The sequence below is a fragment of the Camelus dromedarius genome, chromosome 9 (genome assembly GCF_036321535.1).
Source record: "Camelus dromedarius isolate mCamDro1 chromosome 9, mCamDro1.pat, whole genome shotgun sequence".
Taxonomy (NCBI): domain Eukaryota; kingdom Metazoa; phylum Chordata; class Mammalia; order Artiodactyla; family Camelidae; genus Camelus; species Camelus dromedarius.
The window spans coordinates 73,892,074-73,915,978 of NC_087444.1; the positions used below are offsets into that span (position 1 = coordinate 73,892,074).

The 23,905-nt window shown below is 54.8% G+C and overlaps 4 protein-coding genes across 5 annotated transcripts; 1 reads left to right on the forward strand and 3 right to left on the reverse strand.

Annotated features, from left to right (window-relative positions):
* Positions 1 to 138: 138 nt before the first annotated feature.
* On the forward strand, positions 139 to 14,326 carry RUVBL2 (RuvB like AAA ATPase 2). 2 transcript variants are annotated; one of them, XM_010996353.3, is made up of 15 exons: positions 139 to 278; positions 3,070 to 3,124; positions 5,163 to 5,218; positions 5,519 to 5,660; positions 6,915 to 7,044; positions 7,199 to 7,265; positions 9,521 to 9,627; positions 9,711 to 9,804; positions 10,170 to 10,293; positions 10,533 to 10,627; positions 10,723 to 10,841; positions 12,956 to 13,075; positions 13,491 to 13,620; positions 13,978 to 14,092; positions 14,215 to 14,326. In XM_010996353.3, exons 4-15 carry the CDS (start codon positions 5,531 to 5,533, stop codon positions 14,238 to 14,240), a joined length of 1,257 nt encoding a protein of 418 aa, XP_010994655.1. In that variant the 5' UTR covers positions 139 to 278; positions 3,070 to 3,124; positions 5,163 to 5,218; positions 5,519 to 5,530; the 3' UTR covers positions 14,241 to 14,326. The 2 variants fall into 2 exon arrangements, with proteins under 2 accessions (XP_010994655.1, XP_010994653.1); XM_010996351.3 differs by having other exon boundaries at positions 155 to 533.
* A 61-nt stretch (positions 14,327 to 14,387) lies between these two features.
* LHB (luteinizing hormone subunit beta) lies at positions 14,388 to 15,507 on the reverse strand. The gene is made up of 3 exons (XM_064490021.1): positions 15,493 to 15,507; positions 15,020 to 15,322; positions 14,388 to 14,733 (listed from the first exon to the last, which is right to left on the reverse strand). Exons 1-3 carry the CDS (start codon positions 15,505 to 15,507, stop codon positions 14,491 to 14,493), a joined length of 561 nt encoding a protein of 186 aa, XP_064346091.1. The 3' UTR covers positions 14,388 to 14,490.
* On the reverse strand, positions 15,321 to 19,071 carry SAXO3 (stabilizer of axonemal microtubules 3). Its single transcript, XM_064489504.1, has 5 exons — positions 18,909 to 19,071; positions 18,447 to 18,647; positions 18,186 to 18,347; positions 17,304 to 17,431; positions 15,321 to 16,781 (listed from the first exon to the last, which is right to left on the reverse strand). Exons 1-5 carry the CDS (start codon positions 19,062 to 19,064, stop codon positions 16,409 to 16,411), a joined length of 1,020 nt encoding a protein of 339 aa, XP_064345574.1. The 5' UTR covers positions 19,065 to 19,071; the 3' UTR covers positions 15,321 to 16,408.
* A 1,535-nt stretch (positions 19,072 to 20,606) lies between these two features.
* NTF4 (neurotrophin 4) lies at positions 20,607 to 23,484 on the reverse strand. The gene is made up of 3 exons (XM_031459057.2): positions 23,350 to 23,484; positions 22,187 to 22,310; positions 20,607 to 21,559 (listed from the first exon to the last, which is right to left on the reverse strand). Exon 3 carries the CDS (start codon positions 21,545 to 21,547, stop codon positions 20,915 to 20,917), a length of 633 nt encoding a protein of 210 aa, XP_031314917.1. The 5' UTR covers positions 21,548 to 21,559; positions 22,187 to 22,310; positions 23,350 to 23,484; the 3' UTR covers positions 20,607 to 20,914.
* Positions 23,485 to 23,905: the final 421 nt, after the last annotated feature.

The following is a 23,905-nucleotide window of genomic DNA, read 5'->3' on the forward strand; positions in this document are numbered from 1 at the left end:
CGCCCGGGGGCGGGGCTCTCGTGTCTCCTCATTGGTGGACGGTGTAGAGTTCGCTCATGCCCTCCACCGCCTTGGTGGTCGAAGCGAGCTCCAGGGGGTGGGGCTTATCGCTGGGCTAGCTGATTGGCCTTCAGCTCTGTAACTCCGAAGCTTGAGGCCGCCCCAAAGTTGGCGGGGGGAGGGAAGACGGTGGATAAGGAAGAAAGGAAGCGTGGGGGACGTGTGGTTGCCAAAGAAGTGTTAAGAATTTTGCAATCGACCTCAGCAAGGAAGATTGGGTAAGAGGAGGAGGAGCCATGAGGCATGGGTTATAGACCTAGAGGTTCTGGGAACTCATCTTCCAGTACAGCTGCGGCGGATGGGCGGGGCCTAAAGAGTGATGCCACGCCCCAGCAGGAGAATTTGCATATTTATAAAGAACCATCGAGAGTTTTGGAGGACCTGGCAGTCTAGAGGGGCCAGGACGCCTCGTTCCTAGCTCGTTTCCGTTTCCGCTAGGATATTGGCGGTTGGTGAGCATCATGGCAACCGTGGTGAGTGTCGGCATGCGGAGGGCTGAGGAGTCTCATGGAGGAGGGGGCTGGACCTGAACTCTTGGATCTTAGCCGGGGCCTGGGCTCCTGGGTCTGAGGGTAGAAAAAAGAAGGGACTAGGATCTTGGAATCCTGGGTTCAAGCGAATATTTACGGTCTCAATGGTCAAATCTGAATCCATCATATTATAAGAATTACAACGTCCAGTCCTCTGGGCGCAATCAGTGGCCAGTTCTGCAGTCCTTTGCCTTAAAATCTGATGAAGGTTATAGTGTCTTGGGCTCCAAGCCATCCAGCAGTCTTGGGTTGTTGATGGCGTGAATGGTACCTGAGTACAGGAAGGAAGTGCAGTTGGGGACCTGTCCTGTGTGCTTGAGATCGTTGAGTTGCTTATTGAATCCGGAGCGGTAAGAGTGTTGAGAGCCCAGAGGGTGTCAGTGGAGAGGGGAAAGGGCCAGGGACACACTGGCTTGGAATCTTGTCATGGGATGGTTTGGGTCATTTTAATATTTCCAGCACCTGATAGGGGTGTGCTCAGTTTGGATGATCAGTGAATGAGTGCATGTGAACTCCATTAGGGAGAGACTAGGTACACGGGGCCAGGCACCGAGTACTTTCTCGAGAAACATCTGAATGAAGAAGGAATGTGTCCTTACCTTGGGGGTTGGACATGGCTTCCAGGTGCCTAGGTTCCCAAGGTGACCCCAGTCAAGGTGAAGATAGGGTCGAGGTGAGAGTACTGGTGTCTGAGGGGTGAAATTTGAGTCTGTTTCTGTTGCCATGGCAAAAGGGGTGAATAGGGAAGTGGAAAAGGAAAGGGCAGAAACCACACTCCTGAGACCCAGTTCCCATGCATGTGAATGAAGTATTGGAAGTATGAGGGGATGGTAGGATCTGAGTTCTCTAATGACCTCTGTTTCCATGGAATTGGGGGCAGTGGTGGGTGGGAGAGGCTTATGGTGAAAGGAAAGGTTTTATGGAGGCTGGTACGTTTATGTTGGGATTGCCCAAGGTTTGGATTTCTGGATCAGTGTCTCTATTTTTTGCCTGGATTAGAGTCTGCTAGGCTGTGTAGGGGTGGATGGGAGAATGTTCTCAATCCTCTGATAGTGGTTTAGGGGCAGTGACGAAGTTCTAATGAGAGTAAGTGGGACGGGTCACAAACAGCAACGGAGGAGGCTTGTGACCCTGTGGGGTCACAAGGAGGTCTGAACTCTTGATTCCAGAGAGAGGAGGGTTCTCCTCTGGTTGGATGCCTGCATCTCCTCTCATTCTGGTTAGGAGACCTGTGAGGAGGAAGAGGGTTGGGGGCAAGTGGCCAAGGAGCTGGGGCAACAAGCTGGCTTCTTAGGCCTCCCTTTCTTTGTCAGCCCCAGGCAACCACTAACCTACTTCCTGTCTCTGGATTTACCTATTCTGGACATTTCACATAAATGGAATCCTACAACACGTGACCTTTCATGTCTGGCTTCTTCCACTCGGCATGTTTTCCAGGTTCATCCGTATTGTAACATGGGTCAGATTCCACTCCTTTTTCATGGCTGAAAATCTGTGGTATGGCTACCCCACGTTTTGTTCATCCATTCATCCATCGATGGACATTTTGGGTTTTTTCTACCTCTTGATTGTGACTAACGCTGCCATGAATATTTGAGTGGATCTCCCTTGGGTTCTGGAATTGTCCCAGGTGGTGTTGACTCATCTCTCTCCCCCACATGAGAAGGGACAGTGGCTGACTTCTCTCTTTGGAGAACTGGGGACACAGGTGGCCTCTCTACTGGCTTGTTGAATGAGCTCAGCATGTCAGGACATCGTTTATTGAGACCCTAAACACTGAGCCCTGAAGGGAACCAATGAGATGTGGTCTGGCCCTTCTTGGGACTCACATCCGTTGAAGCCAAGAACATCAATCCAGCAGTCTCCCTTGTGAATGTGAGGTTACACAGGGAGATTGGGCTCCCAGAGGAGGCCCTTCCTTCTGTCTGGACATCTAGAGACCCTAGAACTAGCCAGGCAGAGGCTGAGGTCAGGGAGGGCCTCCCTTGATAAATGATGCTTGTTCAGATTCAGTGAGGGCAGTGGGGAGAGCAGGCTGGACTCAGGCACCTGCACATGCTAAGGCCTCGTGACAGGGCTGGGGCAGAGAGGTGCCAGGGGTGCTGGGAAATCAGCAGGGGCCAGAACATGTCCAAGTTGACGCCTGCTCTGCACCTGTCCTTACAGCCCTGGGGGGTTGGGAGGAGTTCTTCCTTCAGCAAATAACTCCTGGCCACCGAATGTGTGCCCAGCCCTGGGGACGGGGCTGTGAACGAGAGACACAGTCCTTGTCTTCCTGGGACTTGACAGTGTCATGGGGTCAACCAGCCAGCCTTAGTGGGTGACAACTGAGGGGGGGGCTGGTGTTTGGGCTGCCAGCCTACCCATGAGGAGGAGTGAAGAGGACTGTCTCATGGAAGGCTGGCAGGAGGGACAGAGGAGGGGTTGGTGAAAACCGGGACCATGAAGGCTCTACTGACGCATCTTCCTCTGACCCCAGACAGCCACAACCAAGGTCCCAGAGATCCGTGATGTGACGAGGATTGAGCGTATCGGTGAGTGAGTGTGGTTCAGTAACAGGATCCAGCCCCTGCCTGCCCCTGCACCCTGACAGAGCCAACCTACCCAGGACCCCCGAGAGGGAGGCGGCCTGGGCACTCTTCCTCCCCACTATGCCCACCTTGTCGAAGAAGGGAGGGCCCTGAGTTCCAAAGCGGGGTCAGAAGGCTCAGGGGAGACCATGCCAGGCCCAAACCCCAGGCTTTACTGATGCTGGCTTAGCTGCCCTGGCAGAGGAGCCCTTGGTGGGGCTCCCAGACTCCCCAGCATCCTGCTTAGAAATCGTGATTGTGGATATTTGCTGAGTGCTTTCTGGGGTTGCCTTTGCACTGACTGTCCCTTTGGGGGCATCAGCTCTGTGAGGGCGGTGACCTGGTCTGGCTCCTTCCTAGCTGTCCCCCCAGCATGGGACCTGGCCAACCAGATGCTCTACAGATAACCACTGAATACGTGAGTTTGCATCCCCTGAATCTTTGCAATAGCCCCACAAGTTGCCTCACGTGACTGTCATCCCATTTTTAGCCTAGGTGACCAAGACTCAGAGCAGTCAAGCCCCCAGTTTCTGCTCCCCCAGGAGCAGGAAGTTGGGGTGTAGTAGGGGCAGTGGGGTGTAGACTTTGCAAAGAGCTTTACTTGCAGGGAAGAAACTACACTCATTCATTCATTCAGTGTCTCCGAGAGATGCAGTAAAGGGCTTTTGGCTATGAGCGTGGGTTCTCGAAGCACGCTGCTGGTACCACTTCTGAGCCGTGTCCTGAGGGGCTGGTTCCTCTCTGTGCCTCAGTTTCCTTATTTGCAAAAAGGAGATAGAGTAATTCACCTCTGTGGTTGATACACGGTTGAATAAGGTAAAGTCCTTAATGTGCAGGAGCTGCCATGGTTTCAGCTATCACGGGCCAGCCCTGCTGGGAGCTGAGGACCCAGGAGACACTAGCTGCACCTGGTCACTGCCCTCGGGGCGTTCAGGGTCCAATGCAGGGGTCAACAAATCTTTTTTATTTTTCTTTATTTCTTCTTTTTTTTTTTTTTCAGTGGAGGTACTGGGGATTGAACTCAGGACCTCATACATGCTAAGCATGTGCTCTACCACTGAGCTGTTACCCTCCCCACTGACAGATCTTTTCTTAAAGGGCCAGAAAGTAAATCTTTTCTATCAGAAACATTCAGTTCTGCTGCAGTAGTGTGGGAGCAGCCGCAGGCAGTGTATAAGTGAATGGACGTGGCTGGGTGCCAATAAAACTTTATTTACAAAAACAAGTGCCCTCTCACTGGCTGTGTGGTATTAGACTAGGGATCTAACCTCTCTGAACTCCTCCCTGAGTCCGTGTCAATCAATGAGGGAGCTTCAGGCGTGCTCCCAGGTGGTAATAGCTGGGACTCTCATTTCTTAGGGCTACATGGGATGAGATTAGAACCTGTGAGGTCACTTAGGCCACGAGTAGCCTAGGGGCCACTCTTTTTTTGATCATGGTTTTATTTTGAAACAATTACAGATAATTTATAGTAAGTTTAAAAAGAAGTGCAGAGAGTTTCCATGTACTCTTCACCCAATTTCCCCCAATGGTAACGCCTTAATAACTATAACAAAACCAGGAAATTGACATTAGTACAATCCACAAATCTTACTTGAACTTTGCCAGTTTTATATGCACTTGTGTATGTATAAAGTTCTGTGCAGTTTAATCACGAGTAGATTTGTACATCAACCCCGTAATCAGGATACAGACCTATTCCATCACCACAAACATCTCCATCAATACTGTCTTATAGTCATACCCATCTCCTCCTCTTTCCGCTCCCTCCCACCAAGTCCCTAACCCCTAGCAGCCACTAATCTGTTCTCCATCCCAAGAGCCATTCTTGTATATGGAGCCTTTACCATTGCCAGGCTGTCCTCCCGGTGAAATGGGGATTTGGGGCCCCCACATGACCAAGGAGGAAACCAGGCCTCAGTGGGGAAGCCCTTTCCCTCAGGCCACGCATTGCCGCTAGCTGGCTGGTAACCATGTCTTCTGGTTCTATTCCTGCACACAGGTGCTCACTCCCATATCCGGGGACTGGGGCTAGACGATGCCTTGGAGCCACGACAGGTAGAGCCCAGGAGGCCGGGGTGGACGGCTGCTCCCTGGAGGAGGGTACCCAGGGCCCTGAGGAGTGTGGGGGCTGTGTTAGGATCTTCCACACATTTGGCTGTGTATTTATAAAATTCAGCCACACGTGGAGTTTTATTGGTCTTAAAAAAAAATTGGGATAGAAAAGGCTTTCTTGGCCTTTTTCTGAAGTACCAGCTGACAATGTACTCTTTCATCTCGCTAACCTGGAGGTGGTGGAAATGCAGTGGTCACCCAGTAGGAAGTCACCTTATGTACTCTGTCGCCTCCCACCCCCAGGCTTCCCAGGGCATGGTAGGCCAGCTGGCAGCCCGGCGGGCAGCCGGCGTGGTGCTGGAGATGATCCGGGAAGGGAAGATTGCTGGGCGGGCAGTCCTCATTGCTGGCCAGCCAGGCACCGGGAAGACAGCCATCGCCATGGGTAAGTGACCTCTTGGGGTAGGAGCTCTTCTGGGCTTATCCCTCCTGTGTAAGTCAAGTCAGGTTCAGCCACATTTAACAGACAGCCCCAAATGGCAGTGGCTTTAACATTCCAGCTTCATTCCATGGCAAGGTCACCTCGTGTTGCAAGAAGGTGGCCTAGGCTCCAGCCTTCCCACCCATATTCCACGTAGGTAGAAGGAGAAAGAGAAATTGCAATGAGGGGATACCTCCTAGAGATAGCTCCCTTTGAGCAGCTGCCTTACTACTCCCATGCACTGTTGCTTCTATTTTATTGACTAAACCTTAATCAAATGGCCACCCTTTGCTGCATGGGAGAGTAAGACGTTAAAACTTTTTTTTGTATTTTAATTGGGACCACTGCTTCCTTAGTAAAATGGAAGTTCTCGAACTAAGGAAGATGGGAAAGGTGGGCATTGTATAGACAACCAGCAGACTCTTTTGAAAGCCATTATTGACTTAAGAGCTTTTTACTCACAACTGTCCCTCATCCTTGTTGAGCTCCTATCCACCCTTCAAAACCCTATTCAGGCATCTTTTCCTCAGTTTCCTGAGCTTTCCTGGACTCTCCTCTCTTCCCACTCACTCCCACCAGGCAGTGAGAATCAAGGTAACAGCTAGGTCTCCAGTTAAGATAAAGTAGCAGTCATTGGGGTGCCCTGGTGTGCTAGGCCCTGGACTAGACACTGAGGTCACTGAGATGAGTAAGACCAAAGCCCGGACATTAAGGAGCTTCCAGTCTGGGGCAAGTGTTCGTGGACAGGGTCCCATTCAGGGTAATGAACAGAGGAGGCTCCCATCCCAGCGAGGGATGGTGGGGAGAGGACGGGGTGGCAGTTGTCAGGAGAGATTTCCCGGATAAGTCAGGGCCTGAACTAAGACTTGCAGGATGTCTGGGAGTCTCCTGGTCAGACAGTAGCAGGCAGGAGACCTAGGCGTAGAGTGTGACACACGTCTGTGAAGGGGACCAAGAAGAGTTCCCACGTCCTGTGAGGTGGCTTCGAAAGATTATAAATTCATAAGGTTTACCCTCTGAGCACATGGGATTCTAATCCAGGCCTCCAGATTAGAATCCTCTCCCTCCCTTCCTCCGTGTCTCCCTGTCTGCCCCTAGCGCTCGGCCCCTCTCTTCTGCTCTCCTTCCTGAGGAAGGAGAAGAGCTGGTTTACCACAGAGTGGGTGTTGGGGACCCGGTGCCAGGCCTGCCCCCTCTACCCAGACTGCCTCCCCCCAGGCATGGCGCAGGCCCTGGGCCCCGATACCCCGTTCACGGCCATCGCGGGCAGTGAGATCTTCTCCTTGGAGATGAGCAAGACAGAGGCACTGACACAGGCCTTCCGACGCTCCATCGGCGTTCGCATCAAGTAAGCAGGGGGCGGTGCCGGCTCCTAGCAGCCTTGGGATGCCCCCCCTGCCCCCAGCCTGGCCCTGGCCAGCTTGTCCTGTGCCCGAGGGCTCATAGGAGTGAGCGATGCCTGAGTGCCCAGGGCTGTCTCCTTAGATCTGTTTTCTGGCCAGGGAGGAGACCGAGATCATCGAAGGGGAGGTGGTGGAGATCCAGATAGATCGGCCAGCAACAGGGACGGTGAGTCTGCTCCCAAGTCTAGGCCACCTCCAGAGCTGGAGGGTGGGGGTGTCAGGTCTGCACTCAGGTCCCAATCCTATGGAAGATTAGAGATGCAGGACGGAGCTATCTGTGTGCCCACCACAGGGGGCCAGCTGAGTTGACAGCAGTTCATCCATTTGTCAGGGGCACTGTGAGAAATTAAAACCAAGTGGTGGAATGACCAAGAAGTTCTAGAATTTTCTCACAGTTAATTCCTGACAGTTAGGCTTGAAAACCCATTCTGTGGGATTTATACAGCCTAGTACCCAAAAGGCGTTTACCACCCAGCTTAAGTGAGGTATGATTCACTCCCATTTTTTAAGCTAAGATTAAAAAAAAATTTTTGGTGGGGGCAGATAACTAGGTTTATTTGTTTTATTTATTTAATGGATTAAGCTAAGATTTTTTTTAACCTTGTAAAATAAAGCAGATACAAAGAAACATGTAAAATAAGCATGTAGTCAAATTATTATAAAGCAAAAATCCTCATAAATGCCATCAAGTTGAAATACTAGAACTTTGCCCCCCAAGCCCCTTCTTTATGCCTCTTTCTGCAGTACCCCCAAGTCTCCCCACAGAAGTAGCTGCCCTCACCTGCTTGAGTTTCCTTAGTTTAATCACCCAACTGTGCATTCCAAGACACTCTATTGCCCATCTAAAAAATTTCATATCTCTTAAGTCTTTTTTCATAGTCTGGTTTCCCTTTGTCTTACAGTTTTCTATAGGTCTCTCTTTTTAATTGAGGTAAAATCACATAACACAAAATTAATCATCAACCAGTTTCAAAGTCTCTGTCCTTCCCCTCTGGCCCCCAGCCCCTGGCAACCACAAATCTATTTTCTGTCTCTGGATTTGCCTGTTCTGGGCATTTCATATAAATGAAATCATGCAATGTATGATTTTTTGTGTCTGGCTCTTTCATTTAGTGTGGTGTTATTGAGGTTCATCTATATACATAGTTCTCTTTTAATTATCAAGTTACAACTGCTAATAAAATGCTAAATAAATCTGAAACGTGCTTCAACCATTAACCTAATGCATAGTCGCCCTCCGTGTTTCTGTGTCTTGTCACGTGGACACCATTCTCTTTTTTTCATTTACTCATCATTTTCATTGGAAATTGTAATTACAGCAACTTTCACTTTTAAAAAAAAGTAATAGCAAACTTGTTTATTGAAAAAACTACTATTTCTTGACAACTTGCCCTTTTCACTCTTAACAGCCTCCTAAATTAGTCCCATCTACTGGCAATTAAATTTTGACTTGTAAAAATCTGGTAGGACCAGAAATTGACACAACACTGTAAACTGACTATACTTTAATTAAAAAAAAAAAAAGGTGGTAGGAGAATATTTACGTATAGGGAAAGCTATTCTCTAGATAGTTCTTTAAATTAGATTCCAATTACAAAGAATCCCATGGATACATCCTTCTTTTATTAGTATTATTATTTTTAATTGGAATAACTCCCTCCCCAACCTCTGTCCTTTTATCCTGCCACCTGTCCCTACAAAGGGAGCAACTCACTGTAGAAACAATTCCAGGAAACAGGAGAGACTTGGATATGCTGGGGGAAAGCCTAGACTTGGTGACTGTTTATCCTGTGGAGAGGGAATCTGGCATTTTGTTTTCATAGCTTATCTTGCGGGAAGGGGTGTGGCATTTTTGTTTTCTTAGCTGTGTTTAACTTAGCTCTGTCTTCTGGGTTTGTGATCAACAAAAACCGCCTTTTATTTGGGTATAAAAAAGGAATGTTAGAGTGGGACCCCCTTGACCATTCTGTGGGCTCTAAGATCCCTGTTGTTTTGTTGTTTTTTAAATTGTAGTATACCTGTTGTTTTTATAGACTTTGTCTTTTAAGTTTTCATTTGTTTCCTGACTAGCTTTTTTTTTTTTTAATTGAGGTATAGTCAGTTTACAATGTTGTGTCAATTTCTGGTATACAGCACAATGCTTCAGTTATGCATGAATATACACATATTCGTTTTTCTGACTGGCTTTTAAGTAATAACTTCATTAAGGTACAGTTGACATACAATAAACCACGCCCTTGAAGGTTTGCAGGATGTTAGGTTTTGACACACCTGTGCACCCATGAAGCTATCACCATGGTTGTGCTACTGAACATCTCCATCAAGACCCTAAAGCTGCCCCATGTCTTGTCTGTTCTGAAGCTGTGTTGGGGAGACATTGGGGCCCTCTCTGAGCCCCTTGCCTGGCATGTCACCCCTCAGGGCTCCAAGGTGGGCAAGCTAACCCTCAAGACCACAGAGATGGAGACCATATACGACCTGGGCACCAAGATGATCGAGTCCCTGACCAAAGACAAGGTCCAGGCTGGGTGAGCACTGGGGGCCGCACCAGGTGGCCAGTGCGGGGAGCTTCGGCCCTTCCTTTTCTCACCTCCACCCTTCTTCCCTGCAGGGATGTGATCACCATTGACAAGGCCACGGGCAAGATCTCCAAGCTGGGACGTTCCTTCACTCGCGCTCGCGACTATGATGCCATGGGCTCCCAGGTGGGTTGGGGCTCTGGGGTCTCCTCGATCCAGGCACCAGGATGTTTCTGTCTTCTCCATCACCCCCAGGGCCACAGGGTCTGGATCCTCCTGTCACCCCAACCACTTCCCTGTACCTGCTGGGACAGCTGAAGTTCCTTATCTGGGCACTTTGCTCATGGTTTCCAGGTCCTCCAGGGACCCCCATATGTTCTTAAATGCCCAGCCTTGACTACCTCTTCGCCTGGGGTTTCTGGATAACCCCCATCTGGATTCCCAGCCCCATTCCAGGGAGCCCCAATCTCCCCCAGACAGCTCCTTTGGACCCCACTTCATGCTCTTTTCTGCTCTGACTCTGCCCTCTACGCTGCACCCTGCCCCCATAGACCAAGTTCGTGCAGTGTCCAGATGGGGAGCTCCAGAAACGCAAGGAGGTGGTGCACACTGTGTCCCTGCATGAGATCGACGTCATCAACTCCCGCACCCAGGGCTTCCTGGCCCTCTTCTCAGGTGAGGCAGTCCCACTCCCCCTGGCCTGGTGGCTACCCTTCCTCCCTCCTGGGTTCTCTGACTGTTCCTCCTCTCTGGGCTGTTTCCGACTCCCCCGCACTCCTATTACGTTGTCTTTCTGGCCTTGGTCTCCCTTCCCTCTGCCCCCCACATCCCATCTTTCTCCGTCTTCATCCACCCTCCGGCCCTGGATCCCTGTCTCCTCTCTGACGGCCCTCCGCCACCCCTGCCTCTCACAGGCGACACAGGGGAGATCAAATCAGAAGTCCGAGAGCAGATCAATGCCAAAGTGGCCGAGTGGCGGGAGGAGGGCAAAGCAGAGATCATCCCCGGTGTGAGTACTGGGGCAGGTGGCGGTGGTGGGTGGGGAAGCACAGGAGAAGACGGGCCACGGGTGGTGGATTTGACATCCACCCCAATGGCTCCCAGGTGCTGTTTATTGACGAGGTCCACATGCTGGACATTGAGAGCTTCTCCTTCCTCAACCGGGCCCTGGAGAGTGACATGGCGCCTGTCCTCATCATGGCCACCAACCGTGGCATCACCCGGTGAGCACTGCCGGCCCCCTCAAGGGCCCCTGTGGAGGATGGGGTGCTCTGGCGGTGGATGTCCCACAGGCTAGACAGGGCACATTTGTTGAGCACCTCACTAGAGAGGAATTGGCTCGGCTGCTGTAGCAAGGATGCCCACAAGGATGCGATGGCCCAGAGGAGATGGTGTACTTTTCCTTCAAACATGGTGGGTGGTGGGCAGCTCTGCTCCACAAGGAAGTCCAGGGGCTGTGTTCTTTCTGTCTTGTTCCTGTAGCCCTTAAGAGTACTACAGTTCCCTAACTGCCTACCGAGGCACCCCAGGGTGCTACAGAAAACACAGGAGGGCTGTGGGATGTTTTCAGTTTTTGAAGGACACACAGTGACGTGTGTTGGATGCTGGGTAAACGACTATAATTAAGTCACTTCTACCTAACTGCTTAATGGAAGTAAAGGGAATGAAACTTAGTATTTCTCTTGGCTTGAGGATACCACAGAAAGATTCCTAAGACATGGAGGGCACCAGACACCATAAAGCTTGGGAACCTCTGCCCTGGGGTGTTGCCCTGCCCTGTCCCCCCAGCTGGGTCTTCCCCGCTTCACCTCCATGTCAGGAGTCCACAGGGAGGGAGAAGGAAGTGGTGGACAAGTGACTGGGGCCTGGAGGCTTCAGCCAGCACAGCCACCTGGACCCATTGCCGAGCACTGCTCGGGTATATGGCCTTGCATGAGGCTGAGGGCTGTCCCTCCGGTGCTGCGGCCACGTGCCCGCTGAAGCACAGGGAAGAAAGGAGCGTGGCTGCTGGGGGCTCCGGGCAGGTTGTCCCCGGCTCTGTGCTCGGCACTTTTCTGGGATGAACTGCTTGGCCCTCCAGAGGAGCTCAGGGGCTGGAGAGTGTCTCAGCCCCCCTTATAAGATGGGGGCAGCAAGGCCCGGTGACTTGCCCAAAGTCACATGGAGACAGTGGCAGGACCAGAATTTGCTATCCAAATGCCTGAGGGTTAGATGAAGACCAGCTGGGAGCACATTTGAAGCAACTGCAGGTCAGGCCTTGGGAACAGGGGCCTTTCTGAGAGTCAGCAAATCCAGTCAGTCCTCATTGTCTGCAGATTCCGTATTTGTGAACCTGCTCACACGCTACAGTTTATTTGTAACCTCCCAGTCGGTGTTCACGACACTTTTTGAGTCATTCGCGGACATGTGCAGAGCAGCACAAGATCAAATTGCCCACCGTAGACGCTCCAAATGAGGGTCCAACTGGGCCACACTCTGCTTTCTGGTTTGAGCTCACATGCTGTAAACACGTGTCCTTTTACAGATCTCTTTAGTGCCATATTTGTCACATTGTATGCTTTTTGTTTGTGGTGACTTCACCATTTAAAATGGCCCCCATGGGCAATAGCTCAGTGGTAGAGCACGTACTTAGCATGCACAAGGTCCTGGGTTCAATCCTCGGTCCCTCCATTTAAAAATAAATAAATAAATAAAATAAAAATAAATAGATAAAATGGCTCCCAGCTGTCCAGTGTCTCTTAAGCACAAGTTCAAGTGCTGTTGGATATGAGTTCAGCATGAATAAGTCGTGAATAATATATATTAGACAAGGGGACTATAAACAGAAACACATGAAACCAGGTTATGTGTGGGTTGGTTGACAAAAATGGTGACCAAAGGCTCACAAGAACCTAACCATGTATTTCCCTCAAGAGCGGTAGTTCACTGTTCGCTAATTGAGTGTTCACCCCTGCATGATGGAATTACCATGAATAATGGGAATCTGCTGTTTCCTAGCACCTGTCATGGGCCAGGCCCTGGGCTGGCCAGGGGCAGTGGGGGACAGGATGGGCACAGTCCCTCCCCTGTGGCGCTCAGAGGAGTGGGACCTTGATCCCTTAATCCCAGACATAGATATCTAGCTAAAGCGAGCCTGGCTCTAGAGGGGTATTGATGCAGTCAGGGGCTGGCTGCACAGCCAGGCGGTGACGCCAGCCAGGAGCTGAAGGTCACCTGGTATTTGGCCCAGTGAGTGGGTTGTGATGGAGGGGGAGGGGAGGGGTATTGGGAATAGAAGGAATGGCTGCCTGGGTCCTGGGAGCATCACCCTGACAGCCCTCCCTTTCCCCACACTCAGGATCCGAGGCACCAGCTACCAGAGCCCCCACGGCATCCCCATTGACCTGCTGGACCGACTGCTGATCGTCTCTACCTCTCCCTACAGCGAGAAAGACACAAAGCAGATCCTCCGCATCCGGTGTGGGCGGGGCCCCCTGGCATTTGGGTGCAGGACCAGGCGGTGGGCGGGAGAGGCAGCACGGGTGTCCGCTCTGTTTGACACATGAGGACACTGAGGGCTGAGGGGGAGGCCATTGGGCCTGCAAGGAGTCGGGCTGGACTGGGCATCCCAGCAGTGGCCTCTGATGGGGGAGGGGCTCTGAGGGGCCGTGCTAGTGACTGACACCAGGGAAAGAGCCCTGGAACAGAGAGGGTCAGGAGGCCCAGGTTTAGGCCCAGTGCCTCAGTGGCCCTTCTTGCTCAGCGTTTTGTGTGATGTGGACTCCATGTGTCCTCCTGGGAGATCTAGCAGGGCCCCCAAGGGAAGGGTCATGGGGTGGCTGCAGTCAGAGCCCCAGTCCTGGCTGAACGCCCCCTCCCCTGCCTGCCCGAAGGTGCGAGGAAGAAGATGTGGAAATGAGTGAGGACGCCTACACAGTGCTGACCCGCATTGGGCTGGAGACTTCACTGCGCTACGCCATCCAGCTCATCACGGCTGCCAGCCTGGTGTGCCGGAAACGCAAGGTCAGCAGGCTGAGTCCGCCCATGGGTGTCGAATGAGCAAGTGGCTGACTCGCTGCTCCCAGGGCTTTCCGTGGGTGGTTGTGATTAGTCCTAGACCTTAGGTTTTCAAAGGCAGGGGACTTTGGTCTCTCAGGTTGATTTCTGTACCACACAGAAGGTGTTGAGTAAATATCTATGGGCTGCAAGTTGGTGCTGTTAAGTCCATTTCACAGATGAAGAAACTGAGGGATGGAGAGGTGGGGCCACAGCCAGGAGGTGGCCACAGTGGGAATTGAACCCAGAAGACCTGGCCCCAGAGTCCCTACCCTGACACCCCCCCCAAGAGGGGCCCCACTAAGGTCTCAATGCCCCCCGCAGGGCACAGAGGTGCAGGTGGACGACATCAAGCGGGTCTACTCGCTCTTCCTGGATGAGTCACGTTCTACGCAGTACATGAAGGAGTATCAGGATGCCTTCCTCTTCAACGAGCTCAGTGAGTGTCCCTGCTGTCCCCCACCCCGGGAGTGCCCGCTTTGGGGAGGGAACCTGGCCTGGAGAGCTCAGGCCCCGCCCTCTAGGCCACATTGACCCCTCTGGCCTTCTTTCTCCCCACAGAAGGTGAAACCATGGACACCTCCTGAGCTGATGTCACCCTCACCCCCACCTGGCCCGTTTTCTACCAGAGTTCTGACACTGTGACTTTATATAAAATGGTTCTGAAACTGGACCCACCGTGTGTGTGTGTGTGTACACAGGTGTACAAGCCCCCAAAAAAGACAACCCCAGAGTGCAGTTTGAAAAGCCTTTATTGGGAGGGGAGGGAAGGGGAGAGGGGAGCATCTGCTGGCTCCAGGAGTTGGGGTGGGTGTGGGAGGTTGAGGTGGGGGAGCTTTAGAGGAAGAGGAGGCCTGGGAGCAGGGGTCGGTCACAGGCCAAGGGTTGGGCTCTGGGACCCCCGCAATCAGAGCTGCTGAGGCGGCAGGGCCCGCAGTGACAGCTGAGGGCCACGGGGAAGGAAACCATTGGGTCCACGCCAGGAGGGCAGCCAGGGAGCCGGACGGAGGCAAAGCGCAGCTCACGGTAGGTGCACACCGGCTGGGGCACAGGTGGCAGGGCAGCCGGCAGCACCCGTACCTGGAAGTGGTGGGGACATGGCTTGGGGGTCTGCCTGAGGCCAAGCCCTTCCCCAGGCTCCCCCACCACACCCTGCAGATCCCTAACTCAGGTGTCCAGGGAACCCTGTATGCTCTCCCTCCCATATGCCCAACTCTGACAATTCCCCAGCCCCTCGGGTAGGGAGTTTCAACAGGCCACCCTTCCGCCCCTGGTGCCACTTCCTGTCCTGCGGGCCTGGCCCTGAGTAATCCACTTGGAGCTGAGGTGGCAGCACCCTGGCCCACACCCACCCTGAGCAGCTCACCATGCTGGGGCAGTAACCCGCACAGATGCTGGTGGTGAAGGTGATGCAGACAGGGCAGGCCTCGTTCTCCGCAGCCAGGGTAGCATTGATGGGCCGGCACAGTGGCCGCAGTGGCCCCCTGGATGCCCACACCCCACCCACGCCCAGCAGCACCCACAGCAGCAGCCCCTGGGAGAAGGCCAGTGTCTCAGGGCCAGCCTGAGACCTCTGCCCAAGCCCCCATCCTTGCTGGGGACCCCTATCCTCTGCCTTACAGCTTCCATTCAGGGGTCTCCCATCCCCATACCCAGGGACCTCAGATAACTGCCCTCAGGCCCTGCTCCACCTGCTTCCCTTCTCCTGACAGTAAGCCTGCTGGCTGTCCACAGCCTTCTAGAAAGAGGCCTCCTTCACAAGGTCACAGGACTCTCCGTCTTCCTGTCAGCTGTGGCCTGGATGGGGTTGCAAGGTGCCCAGGGGCCCTACAGTCTTACCTGGAGCATCTCCATCTTTGGTGTTTCCTCTGTCGTGTTTACCTGGTCTTATACCTGCAGGCTGTGGGGGCGGCAAGGCCACTGAGGGTGGCAGCATGGTGGGGTAACCTGGACACTAATCTCCTCGGGGGCGAGAAGCAGACAAGGTCAGGGAGGTGAAGGAGTGGCTCAGTGGCCCACTCCACCCCCCTTCCCCACCCGCTCCCTGAATGGCTCCCACACCAAGAAGCCGAAGACACCCATGGTGAGGCTAACTTTGCAGACTCAGTCCCCCGGTGCTAGCGCAGTCGTGTTGGGGTCATAAGAAATAGGGGATAGGAAGCCTTAAGTTGTGCCTTCTGCTGTGTTGGCCTGCCTCTATCAAGAGGGGAGCCTGGCAGAGGCTGGAGCAGGGCCCTTCTGACAACCCTCGAATGGTGAGGGACTGACGCCTCAACCCTGCTCCATCTACCATAGACTTTCCAACCTCTTAGGAGGGACATGGCTTCAATACTGGATTCTGTAACCAGAGGTGGGGGATCCGCCGGCAACCAGATGAGCCGCCCCTCCACAGGGTATTCAGCGTGAACCCCACTTCCCTCACACTCAGGGCCCCAGCAGCCAGAATGCCGGAACCGAACCCAGCAAAGAGAGTGGTTTAGGGTATTTAACTCTCATTAAGCTCTGTCCCGCAGAAGGCGTGTCCCATCCGCCAGCCCACAACCCTGAGTATACTTAACAGGCTCAGTCCCGCCCCCGCAATCGACTAGAGGGATGTGGGATTCGCCCCGCCCACGGCTCGGGGGTTGGTCCCCAAGATCTGCCCCGCCCCCAAGTGACGGGCGGGGTTCCAGGTCTTAGTCCCGCCCGGTTAGCTTCTAGTCGCTGACTTCCAGGCTCGGGGGGGCGTGTCCAGGGCGGGGCTGGTCTGTCTGTCTCAGACGAGCGCGAGCTTTAAGCTGCCATAGTTGGAGTTCTCGGTGCGGTAAGCTTGTGGCACGCTGTAGATGCCTGACACGGGCTTCCAGTGGGGGCCGCCCCAGGGCAGCTCTAGCGGGCAGAAACGGTCGAGCCGGTGGAGTGGGTGCAGCGGGGGTCTGTAGGATTCCTGAGCCAGAGACAGCGCCCCGCAATGCGGCACAGCTGGCGTCATTAGGCTGCCGCGAGGCACGCGGATTTTCGGTGGCCGAGGCAGCCGAGAAGAGTGCGGACTGGGCTGCTGCTTCGGGCCGTGGCCCCAGACCTGGGGCGTCTCCTCGAAGCTCCAGTAGGTCAGCGAGCCCTTGGGAGGGCATCCCGACAACTCCTTGCTGTTGGGGGTTGGGGTGGAGGCAGGATGGGGAGGGCACAGCTGGATCCACGGGATGAGGCTGAGGTTCAGACCTCAGGACCTGAGGAGGCTGTGGAACTCCTGCGTTTCGAGGCGAGGACACATTTGTAGGAATCGGGGACCCTTTAGGAAGCATGGGGATGGTGACTCCTAGCCTGGATTCCTGCATCCTCGAGGTATTTAAGGGCCTGGAATCTAGGACTTTCGCATCCTTGGAAAGGAGTATCTGGGGACTCAAATACCAAAGGAGGCCTGTCCTAGACCCTCAGAGCCACACCCCTAGATCCAGAACTCCCTCTTGGGCCCTTTGCAGGCTTCATGTTCCTGAGAGTTGATACTAAGGATACCAGCACCCCCCCCCCTTGAAAAAAGTAGGGGCTGGTTTCTTGCACGTGCAGGCTGAAAGCCAAGACTACTGAGTCAGACCGGGGAGCCAACACCAGGTGACTCGGGGTCCCACCAGCCTATGAGGGGGCTGTGCCAAGCGAGAACCAAGGCTCACTTCGAGTAGGCCTTGAAGTCCCGAGCCGTCGTGGTCAGATAGGGCTGATGGCGATCCAGGATGCCCTGGTCAGATACTGTGAAAGGCCGGCCGGCCAGTTTGGAATTCTTCGTCCAGGGGATTAGAGCCTGAGGAGGGATTAGCAAGAAAGTTTTCAAACCCCATTCCATGCCCTGTGTCCCAGACTGAGAATTTCTCTTCCTTCTACCTCAACAGCTCTTCTGAACCAGGCCCAGACACCCGCTGCCAGAACCAGAATCCTTCCTGACCAATCGCACGCCAGTGCACTTCAGCATCGGTCCCCAAATCAGAACTCTTACTAGCCTCACATCCAAAATCCAAATACTTTCTGCCTGTCTTCGAACACAAAGCCAAGCCCCCAGCCACCAAAAAGCCTCCCCGGCTCTGCCCCAGACTCCAACCGTCCAGGTCCCGCCACTGGAATTCAGCAGTGCCTTGGGCAACCATTCCTCCTTACTTCACCCAAACCGGCAAAGCCTAGCAACGCCTCCAGCCCCAAATGAGTCTCAGAATATTCAAGCTCCGCCCACACGTCCTGTCCACCGCCTAGTTCCGCCCCCAGCCTCAGTACAGCCTCCTAGGCCCGCCTCAGGGTTTACATGTTGCGCCTCCAGCCTCAGAGCTGGGGTTTCTGGTTTCCAGTCCCCTCTTCCTCTGGCCTCACCTACAAAGGTCCCAGCCCCTCCCCCAGTGTACATAACCTTCTGATTTGGCCCCAGACTCTCTGGCCACACCTCTAGACTTAAAATTCCTTCCGAACCCGCCCCAGGGTCTCAGTTGGGTCCCTAGCCTCTAAGACCCCCTAACCCCTCCCCGGGCGCTCCAAGTTTTGCCAGACCCTGCCAGCGCGGTCTTAGCTACCTGGGAAGGACCCCCGCGGTGGTGGTCTGCAAGCTCCAGGGGCTGGGGACCGACATGGGTGGTGGAGGGCGGCTCCAGGCCGGGCCAGCCGGTGTACTGCGCCCTAGTCTCACTGCACTGGTACTTTGTGGTCAGAGGGAGGCGCCAGCCGCGGTGTCTGAGCTGGGGAAGGCGACGCGGGGACCCAACGTGAGGGTGCACGGGATTCCAGGGCGGTCCTCAGCCCTGTCTCCCGTGGATCTGGGCATCCCAGAGCCTTACTTTTTCCCCTAAATCCTTGATCCCCACAGTCCGCCTGGGGTCCGCAAGATCTGGGGCCTCGGGCTGCGCATAGGGCCCGCCGTGGGTCTTGGGCACACAAGCTGAGCCCGAGGTTGTCTCCCATCTGTTGATGACCTCGTCGAAAGCCCAGATATGCAAATCCTGCTTTGCGGCTGCGGGCAGGGGCTCCGCGACCGTGGACTGGGGAGAAGGTGAGGGACGTCAGCTGAAAGGACATGGGAATCTGGCCCGCCATCCCTGATCTCTTCCAGTGAGTCCCCAGGCCTTTCCTCCCCTGGCCCCTCTTCTCTCACACCCAAGACTCTGGGACCCTTCTCCTTCAGTCAGACAGGAATTTAAGCCCCCAGTCCCCTTTTCTCTCAGCAGGTGTTTGGATCGCCAGGCCCCTCCTTCAGTCTGGGCCCCAGTTTCCTCTTGGCCTAGAGCCTAAGGTCCTCTCACCTGCACAGTGGGCGGAGGAAAGGGCACGGGCGGGATAAAGCGGTGAGCGACGCCACTGCTGGTGAGATGCCAGCTGGGCCAGAATCCAGGTACCTCAGTCCCAGAGATGGGGGACCAGGGGGCACCATAGCGCAGAGCTAAGTTCCGACCCGCCATGGTCCCATCCCCGCCCGGTAGCCTAGCAGAAGCAGGCTTGTTGTTGCTGTTGCCCCAGGTAACAGAACCCGCCCACCCTGAACTCACCCAATGAAGGGGCCTGCAGGCCTGTGGATGGATGGATGAAGTGAGAAAGAGACCCAGGCCTGGAGGGACAGGGACTCTGAGAGAGGGGTACAGAAACTCAGAGAAGTGGAGTGAGGGTGAACCAGAGGGAGAGGAGGGCAGAAACGGGAGAGGACGAAGAAAGAGAAGTTCAGAGTTTAGAGAGTTTTGAGACACAGAGACCTGGGGTGGGGGGGTGGCATGTAAGAGAGCCAGAAATTGAGGAACAAAAGGGGAGGACAGAGCCACCCAGAGCATCAGGGAATCCTGGAAAAACACCTCCCATTCCTTTAGGGATCCAGTCCTCTTGGCCACCTCCTCCCTCTGCCAGGACAGCCCACCTTCAGGGGGGAAGGAGTGGGGGTAACGATTTCCAGACTTCCCTGGGGCTTGCCCCCCCTCCCTGCATGTGCTGGAGGAGTCAGCATCAGCTTCTTCTGTCCTGCCTGCCTTTGATTTGGTTGAAAACTTCCACCTGGGTAGGGGGTGGGCGAAGCGGGAAAGACCCACAGGGAAGTAGACAAAAAAGAGGGGAGTGTGGAAAGAGCTTGGATAAATAAGAAAGAAACACATACAAGAATTCATGTGAGACAGTGAGAAACAGGGACAGAGTGCTACTGACCCAGAGATGACGGGACAGGAATTTGAACAGAAAAGGAAGCAGCAGAAAAGAGAATGGGAACCACAGACCTAGAACACAGAGATGTAGAAACAAAGGCAAAAGAATGTGTGTGTGTTTGCACGCGTTGGCAACAGGTGTGAGGCTATGGTGTGGTAATAAACAAAGGGGTGTCCTGAGGGTGTGTGTTCTACCCCTGACTTCCCTTGTCACTTCCTCACTTTAAAGCCCTTTTGGTTAATGTCTCTGCCTCCTCAGCCCCCGTTAGCTCATCCCACTAACCCATTCTTCAGACAGGGAAAACAGGCTGCCTTCTGTAGCCTGGCCCAGATTCCCACTGATTCCTTCATTCAGGTTTCTGGGGCCACTTCTTCTGTTGGATTTTCCTGGCTCACTCCAGGCTGACCTATGTCCAAATGACCCCTGATCCCCGTGGTCAAAACTTTATGCCCTACTCAGGCTGGACAATGTTGAGATCTCTTTCTTTCAGAGTATAGGATAAAGGTTGGGAAGAGAATGGCTCGTAAACTTCCTGACTGCCTTTCAGTCAACTTTGCTTGTGCTCTTACTGTGATGCGTGGCTCACTACCTCAACACAGAACATTCTAAGCCAATACTTGCCCCATGTGACCAAGTAAGATGTCTCATTCGAACCCTAGTTCCCAACTACTTGCTTACATGTTCCAGTTTTTATGCTTCTCTTCTTAACATAGCCCTTCCTTGTTATGCTCTCCAGGGTGGGCGAAGTGATACCCTCTGAAATCACATGGTCATCAACTCAGAAGGTGAGGGCTTTCAATGGTCAAATCCACCAGAGCTGATCTGACAAGTTGTGTATTAGAGCTGATAAACAGTACACACTCAAAATATTGGCTATCATCATCATCATCATCATCATCATCATTACCTTCAAGTTCATCCAAAAGAACTCCTATTCATCCTTCAAAACCCCATTTGTTCACCATTTGTCTTGCCCAGATTGAGCTCTCAAAAGTCAGAGAGCTGTTATTTTTGTGACCATCTGACAAGTTCCCAAACTGAGGCCACAACAGCTGGGCCACCTCTGAGGTCTTACAGCAACCAGCTCTCCTCTTCCTCTGCCTGCCCAGTTCCTGGGTAGGGGCCCTCAGGCCCGGCCAGTCCGGCTGAGAAGCGTGCAGACGCAGGCAGTGTCAATTCGAATCCATCGCCAGCCCACACGACCCTGGGCATCAGTGGTCAGTGCCCGCACATAGGACTGCTTGGCCTTACACTCAGACATCCAGTGCCTCCGGTCCACACCCCGGCAGCCCCCTCCATCCCCACCGGGGCCACCTTCCCCAGTGCTGTCAGCCTTGCAGCGGGTTTCGAAGAAGTACTGGCGAAGGGGACTGCCACCAGCTGCAGGCACCTCGCCCAGCACCTCCACCTCACGGCCACGCAGGTCCACGGCAGTCCGGCGGTCTGTCACCCAGCCGCTGACTGCATCACACACAGCCAGCTCTCCCCGGCGACTCGCTGGTGCTGTCTCACTCACCCCCCGCCGACTGCGGTTGGCTGGGCTGCCGGCTGGCTCCCCGAAGGCCCCAGCCTCTAGCAGGAAGAGCAGAGGGGGCCCCGTGGGGGTACCCCTCGACAGGGCTACTCGGGGGGACAAGAGGTCCCACTCAGGGGCTGGAAATGGGGGCAGTGGTGAGGGTGGGGGATGGGGCTCCATTGGGACACTGGGGAGGAGGAAAAGTAGGAGGATGGGGAGGGAGCCTGAGGGGTGGGGGAGCATCTCGCTGAGCACCTGAGGATAGAGAGAGGGGAGCTGGAGTTAGACAGGAGGATATAACAGAAGGGAGGGACAGAAGGGAACTCCAGGGGGACCTGTGTGCCAGAACCACAAGGAGACCCCTTTCTAGAACCTTGGGGGACACTATATTCTAGGACTTTGATAATGATCAAATTCTAGAGTAATCATAATTATTCTACTATTATTACTAACTATAGCCAACAAATGGGGAAATACAGGCTCAGAGAGGTTAGTGACTTGCACCAGGTCACACAGCCAGCAAATGCCAGAGGTGGGGCTTGAACCTAGTCTGAGCAACTCCACTCTGACATCCTGCCTCAACAATACCAATGAACCCTAAGTCCTGCAGCCTGGAGGAGGTTTGAGGTTCCAAAATTCTGAGAAAGGTCATATTCTGGAATCTTAGGGAGACCCAAGTTCAACTCAAAGCTGCTACTGAGAAGGCAAGACACTTGCTATCAGGTGGGGTGCCAGTTTCCCTGTCCATGAAATTGACCCAGGGCTGAGAGATGCTGGCAAGGGCATGGATATTGCAGATTCTCTAGAACATTCTGGAAGCCTGTGGGTTCTGGAAAAAGGTGGCCTGGAGAGGACTGAGAAGCGACGAGGTGGTTACCAGACCTGTCAGCACCTCCTCCACCTCCGAGCTCCAGGGCTGGGGGCCCCCAGGCTCCGGGGAGCCCCTGTGGGGGACGCAGGACGCCACCTCCTTCCTGACATCTCAGGAGAGGGAGGGGGCAACCACCTAGGGGAAGAAGGAAACAGGCAGGTTAGAGGCAGGTGGGGGAGGAGGCCTGAACACTCCCCTTCTCCGTGTTCCTCTTAAAGTGTAGGGTACCAAGAGTCAAGGCTGCACCCCCTACTCCCAGAGGCCCCTGCCCTGCTCAGGTGATGGTTCCTGGATGGAAAGCAGATGGGGGGCGGAGAGGGGAGGGGAGGGGAGGGGCTGAGGATGGAGGAGGCTGGAAAAGATTACATCCTCCTCAGCTCATTCATCTCTCAGACGGGGTGGGGGTGGGGCTGGCCTGGACACCCGGGTCCCCGAGGGCCCACACTCAAGAAGCCCTGGGTCCCCGAGGCTGCTTCCTGGAATGTTCTCTCCTCACAGGACAGGCCAGGGCCCGTCCAAGACTTCTACTGCACATACCTGGAGTAGCTGCCTGCCCTGGCTGGGAGATGGGGGAATGGGAAGGGAGAAATGTGAAGAGGGACACATGTTGACCCAACCAGAACCAGAAGTGGAGGTTCCCAGCTGCCTCTTCCCTCATATCAGGAGTCCTGGTCCCCAGTGGCCTCCCGCCTCAGATCAGGAGTCCTGGTCTCCAGCTGCCCCCTTCCTTTGGAGTCCAGGCTATCACCCCCTCCTCCCTTAGACCCAAGAGCCCTGGGCCCCAGCTGCCTCCTCCTTCAGGAGCCCAGGCCTCCAGCTTCCACCCTCAGATACAGGAGTCCAGGCCCCCAAATCCCTTTTCTCAGACCCAGGAGTCCAGACCCCCAGTGCCCTCCTCCCTCGGACTCTGCAGTTCTGGAGTTCAGGTCCCTCCTCCCCAGGTACTGAGAAATACGGACTCCTAGGACCCTCCGCCCCCAGAAGGTTTAGCCGGGGGTCTGGACTTCTGGGGTCCTGCTGGGGGTGACGGGCGGTCCATCTGGGACACTTTACTCCTGCCTCAGTTTCCTCCGCGAAGCCCCGCCCCTGCCGGCCCCGCCCCCGTACCTCCCTACCCGGGGGCAGGGCGATCCAGACGCCGGAATCCCGGGGAAGGAGGCGTGGAGGCTCTTACCTGGGGCGCCCTCCTCGGCTCCCCTGGCTGCCCCTGGCGCTGCGGCGGCGGCTCCTCCTCCTCCTGCTCGCCGGCTGCAGAGACGCCCGCTCGCCCGCCGGCTCCTCGCTGCACACGCTCTGGAGGGCCCGGGTCGGGGGCGGGGGCGGGGCGGCGCCCGACGGCGGAGGAGGGGCCGGGGGATCCCGCCTTCCACACGCGTGCCGAGACCTCGGCAGCCCGGCCTGGCTCCCTCAGCCCTCGGCCCGCCTCAGTCCCAGGAGGCCAGGCGCCAACCCCCTCCTCCCTCAGACTCAGGAGTCCGGGCCCCCAGCCCCCTCCCTCAGACCCCGGAGTCCAGACCCTTCAAGCCCCCTCCTCCCTCAGACCCAGGAGTCTGGGCCTGAGATTCTTTTGCGTACTTTTGCCAGTTAAGTGTCAATCCCCGGGCAGATTCCCACTCTCTGCTCTCATCCCCAGTTCTCCCAGGAGCTCCAGGCCAGACATTAACCAGCTGGGCTTGGGCAGAGATAAGGCCCGAGGCCCGAGGGGACGGTGGGGTGGATGTGGGGGGCTC